The following is a 12,053-nucleotide window of genomic DNA, read 5'->3' as shown; positions in this document are numbered from 1 at the left end:
AAATAAATAAAAAATATTAAAAATAAATAAATACAAATATCAAGCATGAGGAAAACAGTTGCAGCTTGTATGCAAATAATTAAGAAGAACCATCTTAAACTGGTGAAAAGAGGAGATAGATCTAAAAGACCTAGGTAAACCATTCCAATCGAAAGGGGTTTTAAATTTAAAGGCTCTCCTCCCAGTTTCTTTTGATATATGTGGTACAGAGAAAAAAAGGTGGTCACTATCTCTTAGACTATAAGATGATTGATATAAAATCAAGTGTTGTTTCAAATAGGATGGGTAGTTTGAAAAAATGCATTTATAAACAAACCTGTGAAACTGACGTCTAGCAGTTAGTGAAAAAAAATTCAATGACAGTGATAGGTTCTTAAATGGACACCTCAGAACAAATCTGCAGAGACTATTATAAATCACATTCAAAGGTTTAAGATTGATTTTGGCCGTGTTCTGATAAACAACATCCGCATAATCAATTATAGGCAATAATAGTTGAGTAATAATTTTTAGTCTAATCTGTTTTGTAAAACAGTTAATTGAGCGGTATAACATTCTTAAGCTACAGTTTATTTTTTTCACAATGGAGTCAATATGAGGTCTGAAGGTAAGTCGGGAGTCGATCCAAAGACCAAGATATTTAAACTCCTCAACATTCTCTTGAGGTAATGTTGAAAAGATAGCCAGTGAATAGATCAGATAGGTCTCTCTGCTTTGAGGGCAGCTCAGCCCTAAAGAACTGAACTGTAAGCCTAACCCTTTTAGAGTCTGAGTGTCCTGTGATTGTTTAAATTAAAATTAAAATACTTTTGCATCAGCATTCGATTAAAACTCTCTGGTGAAATAATACATGATTTTAATTTTCTGGCATGAAATTTGTTAAATTTAAAGCCCCTATGTGTGTGTATAAAAAGACACTGTGGCAGACAATAATGCATGCTAGGGCTGCAATTAACGATCATTTAAGGATATATTAAACTCTTGATATGTTTTTTAAATTAATGAATTCATTACTTAGTATATAAAATGTCTATGGTGACTTCTTGATTTTGCTTGTTTTGGCTGACCAATAGTCCAAAACTGAAATATATTCAATATAACCAACAACATAGTTGCTTTCTGTTAGGCAACAAATCAATGAATCGTGCAATCGTTTCAACACTACTGCAGGAATTTACCAGTATATAAACATCACCCTCTTGCAGTTCTATTAGGTTGGACTTATCTACAAAAAGGACTATGCAGTTGCAACCAGATTGTCTTGTCTTCCTCTAGTGAATCTCTGCAATCTCCTTAGGTTTTGTTGGTCTCCTTCTCCCATAGGTCTGACTTGTTCACTGGAGGTGGTGTTCATCCTGGACAGCTCGGAGAGTGCAAAAATATTCCTGTTTGAGAAGCAGAAGGCCTTTGTGTTGAGCTTCAGCACCCGCCTCTCCATGCTGCAGGTAGCCGGCTGGACGCTGAAGATGCGAATGGCTGCACTTCAGTACAGCAGCTCTGTGTCCATAGAGCACCGATTCTCAGCCTGGAAAGACCTGGATTCATTTCACAGTAGAGTCAGCACCATGAACTACATCGGCCATGGCACCTACACCACCTACGCCATCACCAATGCCTCGCAGCTTCTGGTGCAGGAGACGCCGGCGGACAGCGTCAGGGTGGCAGTGCTGATGACTGACGGGGTCGACCATCCCCGTAACCCTGATGTGATTGCAGCTGCAGCAGAGGCCAAAGGTCACGGCACAAAGTTCTTCACTGTTGGTTTATCAGACATCGGCCAGCAGAGACAGAATAACGCCAAGCTCCGGGCCATCGCCAGCACACCTGCTCAGCAGTTTGTCCAAAGTCTTCTTGATTCTCAGCTGGAGGAGAAGCTGCTCAAAGAGATGGTGAGTGTTGGCTTCAAGTGAGATGACCTCAGTTAAGATGGCACCTGTATTAACACGAGAAACAACAATTCAATTCAGTTTATTTAAGAAGGGGACAGTGCAAATTAATAAAGCGCATGATTTTGCATGGGTTAAAAATGCCAGAATTAGCCAAAAAGCTATTTTTCATCTGTAGTCCCTTGGGACAGGATGTCTTGACAAGAATGTTTTTTTTTTCATCCCAAAAGCAAGAAATGTTGGTATTAAGTCATGGTAGTGATCATTGTGTTACTGGTATTGACTGACTTTACAAGTCAGTGTAGTACACCTGTATACCGTATAATGGCTGTAATTATTAAAGCCCTTACTGTACTCAAGGTGTAGGATTTGAAACTTTCAGACGTTGCCGCCCCCTAGTGGTGATAGCAAAAAAAAGACGCTGGGGCAGACCACGAATCAAACCCGGGGCATTGAGAATGAAGGTTTAAAAGCAGTGCATAGACTGCAATAATTGTCTCATGGATTGTATGCTTGTTCTACAAATAAAACCTCGTACTATCAGAATAATTTGAAAGATGCTATAATCTCATAAAAAAATCTACACGTAGGGGGCTTTAATGTTTGGCTTTCATCAATGACAGAAAGTTCAAACGATTTCAAAGTAGTAAATTCATACTTTTCTGAACAAACTATGTGGTGTTACAGGATTTGTCTTTATGCTGTTAGTCTTAGCCTAACTGCAGTACTGCGAGAGTTAAGAACAACAAGCTATCCATGTCCACATCCACATACAGCAGCAACAGGGTTGCTTTCTGTATGGATTTTGTGTGTTCGCTTCGGGTTCCCTCTGGTAGCTCTGGTTTAAGTCCTTTGTCCAAAACCCTTGAGCTTAGAGCTGGGATTGGTCTTTAAGCACTGTGACTTTACACTTCTGAATAGTTAGGATAAATCAAACGCAGAGCAGTAATAATTAACAAATAACTTCTTAACAAAGTTAATGAGCGGTATCTCTTGATGAAAAAAGCATGAAAAAAGCATTGCTATGTTTTATCTTGACCGCTATCATGTCTCTGATTGCACTTGATGGAATTTCAAAGGGTTTATTGATCCTGAGAGTTTGTCTCAACCCACACTGAAACACACCTTCTTTAAACTTAATTTAAGATATTAAAATCAACCAATCAAAAATGTCAGATGGTCCTCACAAGAAAGCAGCAGTGATTGCAAATACTGTTTGACCTACATCCGGTAGAGTGGTTCCCGATCTTGGGGTTGGGACTCTACATCGAAGGGGTCATAAATTGATTAAATGGATAAAATATATATAAATATATATATATATATATATATATATATATATATATATATATATATATATATATATATATTTATGTACTTTTCCCCCATTTGTTTGGTTTGACACATGGTTGAGAAGCACAAATGATCCACTGCACACCCAGCAGCCTATCACAGTGACAACAGCATGTAGAGGGGTTTATATTCCTCTCTAACTCTTTTTCTGCACTTTCTGTCCTCAAAGTGGGTTCACCTCTCAGTGACACAGTTGTGTCTGCATGACGGGGCTTTCCCGCCTGCTTTGCATTTTCCACATGCACAGAAATGTCAAATACAGTGCCTTGCGAAAGTATTCGGCCCCCTTGAACTTTTCGACCTTTTGCCACATTTCAGGCCTCAAACATAAAGATATAAAACTGTATTTTTTGTGAAGAATCAACAACAAGTGGGACACAATCATGAAGTGGAACGAAATTTATTGGATATTTCAAACCTTTTAAACAAATAAAAACTGGAATATATGCGGCAAAATTATTCAGCCCCCTTAAGTTAATACTTTGTAGCACCACCTTTTGCTGCGATTACAGCTGTAAGTCGCTTGGGGTATGTCTCTATCAGTTTTGCACATCGAGAGACTGACATTTTTGCCCATTCCTCCTTGCAAAACAGCTCGAGCTCAGTGAGGTTGGATGGAGAGCGTTTGTGAACAGCAGTTTTCAGTTCTTTCCACAGATTCTCGATTGGATTCAGGTCTGGACTTTGACTTGGCCATTCTAACACCTGGATATGTTTATTTGTGAACCATTCCATTGTAGATTTTGCTTTATGTTTTGGATCATTGTCTTGTTGGAAGACAAATCTCCGTCCCAGTCTCAGGTCTTTTGCAGACTCCATCAGGTTTTCTTCCAGAATGGTCCTGTATTTGGCTCAATCCATCTTCCCATCAATTTTAACCATCTTCCCTGTCCCTGCTGAAGAAAAGCAGGCCCAAACCATGATGCTGCCACCACCATGTTTGACAGTGGGGATGGTGTGTTCAGGGTGATGAGCTGTGTTGCTTTTACGCCAAACATAACGTTTTGCATTGTTGCCAAAAAGTTCGATTTTGGTTTCATCTGACCAGAGCACCTTCTTCCACATGTTTGGTGTGCCTCCCAGGTGGCTTTTGGCAAACTTTAAACGACACTTTTTATGGATATCTTTAAGAAATGGCTTTCTTCTTGCCACTCTTCCATAAAGGCCAGATTTGTGCAGTATACGACTGATTGTTGTCCTATGGACAGAGTCTCCCACCTCAGCTGTAGATCTCTGCAGTTCATCCAGAGTGATCATGGGCCTCTTGGCTGCATCTCTGATCAGTCTTCTCATTGTATGAGCTGAAAGTTTAGAGGGACGGCTGGGTCTTCGTAGATTTGTAGTGGTCTGATACTCCTTCCATTTCAATATTATCGCTTGCACAGTGCTCCTTGGGATGTTTAAAGCTTGGGAAATCTTTTTGTATCCAAATCCGGCTTTAAACTTCTCCACAACAGTATCTCGGACCTGCCTGGTGTGTTCCTTGTTCTTCATGATGCTCTCTGCGCTTTACACGGACCTCTGAGACTATCACAGAGCAGGTGCATTTATACGGAGACTTGATTACACACAGCTGGATTCTATTTATCATCATTAGTCATTTAGGTCAACATTGGATCATTCAGAGATCCTCACTGAACTTCTGGAGAGAGTTTGCTGCACTGAAAGTAAAGGGGCTGAATAATTTTGCACGCCCACATTTTCAGTTTTTTATTTGTTAATAAAGTTTGAAATAGCCAATGAATTTCGTTCCACTTTATATATGGGACCCACTTGTTGTTGATTCTTCACAAAAAATTACAGTTTTATATCTTTATGTTTGAGGCCTGAAATGTGGCAAAAGGTCGAAACGTTCAAGGGGGCCGAATACTTTCGCAAGGCACTGTATCTGCAGTAGGTCAGGACCTGTCCGAGAGAGTGGCATGGCTTTTTCTGCTTTCCAAAAAAGTGTGATATTATTCATGCACAGCTATAGCTTGCAACAGTGTTAAAGGAAGACAGTATCTAAAACGAAGGTGCCAAGGTTTCTCCAAAACTAATCTCTTCTGTGATCTTTTCTGTGAGTGAATGAACTGCCACTGACATTTTTTGTCTTATGTTTTGCATCCAGGGTGCAGTCGCATTTGAAGGGGTAAGTCTTCAAATGCAATCCAGCATTTTACTTCTATGATTAATTTGTGTATATCATTGCAATTACTTAGTATTTTTCTCTCTCTGTTAGTGTCCACAGGCCCAAGTGTGTTTGTGTGAAAGAGGAGAGAGGGGCCCTCAAGGAAGTCCGGTGAGTTCTGTATAAAAACTGTATTCTTTACCAAAATTATCAGATACTCATTCTGTATTTCGTCACCACAAACATACAAAGGATCATCTCGTCTTTTAATTCAATTCAATTGAATTTTATTTATAGTATCAAATCATAACAAGAGTTAGCATCTAACCAAGACTTAACTTTTACTAATTCCAGGGTAGAAAAGGAGACCCAGGCTTCAGAGGGCCACCTGGTCTAAAAGGAAGCAGGGTAAGTCATCACACAAACTATTTTGGTGTCTGATTGTATGCAGCTCATTGTATGTTGTTCTCTTTTTTTATAAGGGGGAGTCTGGCTCGAACGGTCAACCTGGAAGTGATGGTGCAGAGGTAAAAAATAAATAATCTCTTACTACCAAGTAACATGCTTCTTATTCGATGAAATGCAGATTTTAAAACTTTCACCTACTACTCTTTACAGGGTCGTCCAGGTTATAAGGGTAACAAGGTGGGTGACATTTAGCTTTAGCAACATGCTTATCGGTTGTTTTACTGTCCTCAGAAAATAAGGGTCTAATCTTGTGTTTGGTCTTTTAGGGGGAGAGAGGAGACTGTGGCACTCCGGGGGAAAAGGGTGACACTGTATGAACATTATTAACTACATTGTTTTAATCAATACCAAGAACTTTGCCTCTCGTAATGAATTAAGTGTCATTTTGCAGGGACCTGAGGGACCTCCAGGCCAGCAAGGCACGAAAGGAGAACAGGTAGAGCACAACTAAGAATTAACAGCAATCTTGGTTTGATAATTTTAAACCCTACAAATACAAAGTTCGCAGGTTAATTCCATATATGGAAAAGGGCATTTCCTGACTTTTTGTGTCCAATGTATACGGCATATTTTATGGGCTACCTGTGTATTTAAAAAAAAAAGTAAAAAAATGTCCTCAAGCTTGCTATTTCATGAATGACTGATAGAAATAATGAAAACAAAATAATAAAATATGTCAGGAATGGCGCCCTGGTAGCTCACCTGGTTGAGTGTGCCCCCCCCAAGTACTAAGGCTAAGTCCTTACTGCAGCAGCCGGAGTTTGATTCTGGCCCGCGGCCCTTTGCTGCATGTCATCCCCCTCTCTGTCTCCCACTTTCCTGTCTTATGCTGTCCTATCCAAAAATGAAACTGCCACTTTGACACCGTTTTTAGCTAGCAGCATGGTCAGTCTGTCCCCCACTTTGGTCCAGATCTTAAAGATTATTGAATGGATTACCATGAAATCTTGTACAGACATTCATGGTCCTGAGAGGATGAATCCTACTGACTTTGGTGATCCTCTGACCTCTCCTGTAGCGCCAACATGAGGTTCACATTTGACGTTTTGAGTGCAATGTCTCAACAAGTGTTGAAACCTTTGTATACCCTAAACTTAAACCTGGAAAACTACATGACATTCATCAGCCTTACAGTAGCTGTACTTTGTGTTTGGTGCTGGTTATCAAAGGTTAGCATACTATAAACTAAGACAGTGAACATGGTAAACATTACTTAAACATCAGCATGTAGCATTGTGAGCATGTTAGCATGCTGATGTTAGCATTTAGACTCTTTTCAAAGTTCTTATTGACCTATCATTAGATTTATAGTTCTTATTGACCTATTATTAGATTAATTAATCACTGAAATGCAGTCCACACCAGCTTTGCAATTAAGAAGCAATTTCATAATTTTTTAAAACATTTTTGTCACTCATCCTTCACGCTCCTGAACATACAGTTTACTGCCTGCTGTTCAAATTGATACAAAGACATCAGACAGTCCGTTCACTCTCCAATATGGAAAATGGAAGTGGAATTTGCCTCTTATTCATCTCTGCACTAATGGAATGTGAATATTGGATTATAGGTAATCCTGATACTAATGTGGCTATCCAAAGCAGTGAATCCAGGCTTGCAGGATATTATTCTTTTGCAGGAACAGACTTTGTGTGGTGGGATTAGTGCATGGACCTGGCCGCCCAGCACCACTCTTCCTTCTCTGTTCTACTGGCACAGTGTCAGTATAACCTTGTTATTTTGTGAGCTTGGCCTGAGAATCGAAGGACATGAAAGCTGTGAATGTTGATTTTAGTCATTTCAGAGGTGGTGGGTTGGTTTTGACCTGATGCTTGGTCATACAACACGGGGGCTGCATTTTAAATTCATACATGATGAAAGATTTGTTGCAAAATGAAGAAAATCATGGGTAAAACAATAGGTACTAAAATCAGTCTTAAATGTTACATTGAAGGATTGTATATGATTTTAAATTTGTTCTGCAGGGTGTGATAGGACCACCAGGAGACATGGGACCTGAGGGCCCAGCAGGACCTAAAGTAAGTTTCCCCAAGACCTAAAGATGCATTGAAATTTGTCTTCTGTCTTTTCTGCACTAGAAGTTTCCAGAAACAGTTTGATTGGCTGGATTAAGGTTTTAGGCACTCATGCACATTTATAATACCACAACCTGTGCTAGGATTTGAAACACCCGCAAAAAAAAAAAAAAATACATTTTTCATTTACAGTTTTCATTTACATCTTCGTAGCCTCAGTCTCATTTGAAGAAAGGAATAGAGATACTAATCTATGGGTATTGTGGGGAAATAGATTTTGAGGATGAAGTCATAATTCAAAGTATTCAGTTATTCTCAAATTTACCCCCATACATTCTCACACGTCCTTACAATATTCAGACTTTTTCTCATATATTAAATTTTATGATAATATGAGAATTTCTTGAATCTCTGATTTACGTTACCTAACGGCCATTATACTGCTTTGTACTGATCACTGATTTTTTTCTCATCCACTTTTGTCAGAAATGTTTTAGATAGATATATTTTGAATATTTAGTTAATATTTATTTGCTTTCTTGACAACAGTAAGCCGCTGGTACCACTCTTATGTCTGTGTGTTAAGTATGGAGCTGTAGAGCCAGGAGGGGCATTAGCTTAGCTTAGCATAAATACATTTTTTTATTTGAAATGTCATCAGCATCCTAAAGATGTAAAAGCATGATTCTTTAGTCACCTAAAAATGTAGTTATTTAGGATCCTTCAGAAATGTGTGGTTATTGTTACTCAGAATAGTGGAATAGTTAATTGCTCCCCAGACAGTTTCCCACACAACATTTGGAGCAAAATAAAAGCGACCTTTAAAATGTGTGTTCAGGGCCAATAAGATGCTGATGGCTCCATCACCACAGAGCTGTGCCGCAGCTTTTTAACAAAGATGTCTTTATACAGATGAAATGTAATGTGATTTATAGCACCTCCAGGAAAAGTCAAGACATTAATGAAGTGCAAGTTTTACAGAAGTAACAAAGGACTGGTCTTTATTTCCTAAATGCCACAAAGATTTAAACAATACTACAGGCCATTTGGCTTCAATGTATAATATGTATTTTTTATAGTATTTTCCACCAGATATCACCAACATAAATGACAGAAACTTCATTCATTTGTTTCACAGTATCTAATTAAATCTATTTTATAAGCACTTTAAAAGGGTGGGGAGAGCACTGATTATTAAATTCCCCATGGATAAATGTACTGCAGTTTAAATCCCACAAACAAGATCGAAAAGACATGAGGTTGTGTTTCTTCTTGCAGAAGATGTTGCATGTAAAACATCTCAGGATGCAAATTACAATGTAAATGGTCACCGACTTCCCTAAAAAGCTGGCATTTATATATTAGTGTTACATAAAGGGACAGTTCACCCAACAAATTAAATTAATTTCCCCTCTTACCTGTTGTGCTATTTATCAGTCTAGATTGTTTTGGTGTGAGTTGTCCAGTGTTGGAGATATCGGCTATAGAGACGTCAGCCTTCTCTCCAATATAATGAAACAAGATGGCAATCGGCATGTGGTGCTCAAAACAACAACAAAATACATTTGAAAAAAAACTCAACAGCAATGTCTCTTTCCAGAAATCATGTAGCCTACTATTTTCTTTCTACCAAACTACACCTGCCAACCGGATCACTGCGCAGAAGGAAGCATATTCACAGTACTCATGAGAACTCATAGCAACAATAGTTTTCTTACTAATAGTTCAATACTGCTAGCTCACCTGAGCTAGCTAACATTACAGCTCAGCCAAGGAGGACGCCATTAATGTTAAAACGAGCACAAGCCTCTCATCCATGAGTATGCTTCCTTCTGCGAGGTGATACGGTTTGTGGATGTAGCTCAGTGAATAGGTTGGATGGTGGTTATTACCTCTGCCAAGGTTTTCCGGCAAATGTTTCTTTGTGCATATTATTGGTCTTGATTTTATTGGTTGAGTTTTGAATCTCTCTGTGTAATGAGGGAGTCATCAGCAAACATGTAGAGTTTACAGGAAGGTGAACATTTTATTTAGATATGATATCAGTGGATGCAGGTTTGTTTAATTATGTGGTTATACGTGGGCGAGCTGCAGGAATGAAGACATTTTTATTCATTTCGAACAAAAACACATTACATGTTAGTGCATGAAGTATAAAAGAGAAGATGACTGGGTCAATCCTAAGCGGGATGGATAAGCACATGAGAAGCTGGGTCCAGACTAGTTTAATGATAGCCAGACAGATTCTTTTAAGAGGATGGAAGATCGAAGGAGTGCCATCAATCCAGGAGTGGGCTTGTGAGATGGCTAGGGTGGCGGCGTTTGCCAGATTGGTGATTGATACTAGAAAATGGGAAAAGTACGTGAGCTTTCTGGAGTGCTCCTAAAAATCTTTGTGCTGGGGAGAGATGTGTATGATGGGCTTATGGTGTTTTTTTTATTTACATAAGTTCATATGGTTTATTGTCTATTTTGTTACTATTGAATGTTCTTGAATATTGTAGTTACTGTGTGTATCTTTTCTTGATTTTTGTCTGGGTGGGTGGTGATGACGAAGGGCATTTGTGCATGTATAGGTCCTGAGCATGTGTGTGTATTGCAGGCCTGTGTGTAGTCTGTTCTAACAAAGTGTAAATTGTAATTTCCCAACTGGGGATCAATAAAAAGTATAAATTATTATTTTAATTAAAAAAAGAGAAGCTGACTAGATGCACGTGGTCAATATTTTTCATTTCATTTCACACCTATTTGCAGTGTTGAACTGCCATCACATAATGACTGAACTTGTTTACTTGCAACAGGGAGACAGAGGGCCCAACGGTGCTTCTGGACCACCGGGGGACATTGGTATCGGATTCCCGGGAGCCAAGGTAACTCTTTTATATCAACATTACCTTAAAAACATCCTCTACTGTCACATAATCTTCCTCAAATCTTATCAAATCAAAATGAATACAGACACATACTAAGTATAATTACTTAATCATATTATATACTGTTCTGGTGTACACTGCTATAGTAGATGGTATCATATTACTCTCATATACTATTCTTTGCTGACTTTCCTGTTACAAATCACACCACTATGTCACTTTTCTTGAGACTGTACTGCACTGTACTACTGTGTGTATACTGCTGGCCTTATCTTATCTTATCACCCCTCTTATTGGAGTTAAAGAAAATTTTAAAACATCTCCAGCAGCTGGAAAGATTGTTTGATGAGAAAACTTCTTTAATAAAGTAGTTTTCTCCGATAGTGAGAAACTAACAAACCCCTAATAAGTGCCAGAGATAGATTACGTATCATCACTCTTTAATTACTGTAATTACTGAAACAAGTTGTACGTGTTGAAAGTTGTTGAGTGGTGCGGTTTGATGCTTACAGGGAGAAAAAGGCATTCAGGGAAGAGCAGGTCCGACAGGTCCTGTTGGAATAGGAGAACCAGGACTACCAGTGAGTATAAAACAATGGTCTTATATTGTATCGATGCATCAAGGTCTTGTGCACAGTTACACAAGTGACACTGATAAAACTGTCCTGGTAAAACAGTAAATGTAAAGCTACCAGTGGTGGAAGTACTCGTATGTTTTACTTAAATAAAAGTAGCAATACCACTTGGTAAAAAAACCTCTAAATTCATTCAAAATTGTAACTAAAAAAACAGTTTTATAGGCAAAATGTACTTAAAGTATTAAAAGTACAAGTATTCATCGGACAGAGTAGTCCCTTTAAGAATGTTATGTTATGAGTATACACTGTTGGGATAGTTTAATCTATAACAATGTATCACACTTTATAAAGTGGTCATATGTATTGTATGTAAAACCAGTGTGCAAAGTAACTTTAGTTTTTAGATAATTCTAGTGGAGTTAAAATAATAATATTGCCCTCTAAAATGTAGTGGAGTAGAAGTATAAAGTAGCCTAAAATTGAAATACTTAAGTAAAGAACACATACTTAGTTACATTCCAACACTGAAAGCTCTTTTTAGAGTTGAAAATGAAAGATCTGAATAGAACCTTATTCTAAAGAGCGGACAGTGAGCATCCAGAGAAAAGCTAAATCACATATGCAAGATAGTTTTTCCATCTGGTTGCTTTTGTTATTATGCATCATGTACTATAATACTGGCCAAGTTGTTAAACATGAGCATGTTCAGTGCACGTTACTTGCATCCTATTCCTGGGAATTGGATTTTC

At 38.4% G+C, this 12,053-nt stretch overlaps 1 protein-coding gene across 1 annotated transcript in view; it reads left to right on the top strand.

Moving 5' to 3' along the window:
• col28a1b (collagen, type XXVIII, alpha 1b) overlaps nucleotides 1-12,053 on the top strand; it is a 29,696-nt gene that overhangs the window by 2,496 nt on the left and 15,147 nt on the right. The window contains exons 3-13 of the mRNA XM_039805373.1: nucleotides 1,324-1,889; nucleotides 5,350-5,370; nucleotides 5,461-5,520; nucleotides 5,704-5,757; nucleotides 5,832-5,876; nucleotides 5,968-5,994; nucleotides 6,084-6,128; nucleotides 6,209-6,253; nucleotides 7,803-7,856; nucleotides 10,655-10,723; nucleotides 11,239-11,307. Of these exons, the coding sequence (XP_039661307.1) occupies nucleotides 1,324-1,889; nucleotides 5,350-5,370; nucleotides 5,461-5,520; nucleotides 5,704-5,757; nucleotides 5,832-5,876; nucleotides 5,968-5,994; nucleotides 6,084-6,128; nucleotides 6,209-6,253; nucleotides 7,803-7,856; nucleotides 10,655-10,723; nucleotides 11,239-11,307 (1,055 nt within the window). The remainder of the gene's footprint in view (nucleotides 1-1,323; nucleotides 1,890-5,349; nucleotides 5,371-5,460; nucleotides 5,521-5,703; nucleotides 5,758-5,831; nucleotides 5,877-5,967; nucleotides 5,995-6,083; nucleotides 6,129-6,208; nucleotides 6,254-7,802; nucleotides 7,857-10,654; nucleotides 10,724-11,238; nucleotides 11,308-12,053) is intronic.

The sequence above is a fragment of the Perca fluviatilis genome, chromosome 7 (assembly GCF_010015445.1).
Source record: "Perca fluviatilis chromosome 7, GENO_Pfluv_1.0, whole genome shotgun sequence".
NCBI classification, from domain to species: domain Eukaryota; kingdom Metazoa; phylum Chordata; class Actinopteri; order Perciformes; family Percidae; genus Perca; species Perca fluviatilis.
The sequence above is the reverse complement of the archived record's forward strand: the minus strand, read 5'-3'. Positions and strand labels throughout refer to the sequence as shown.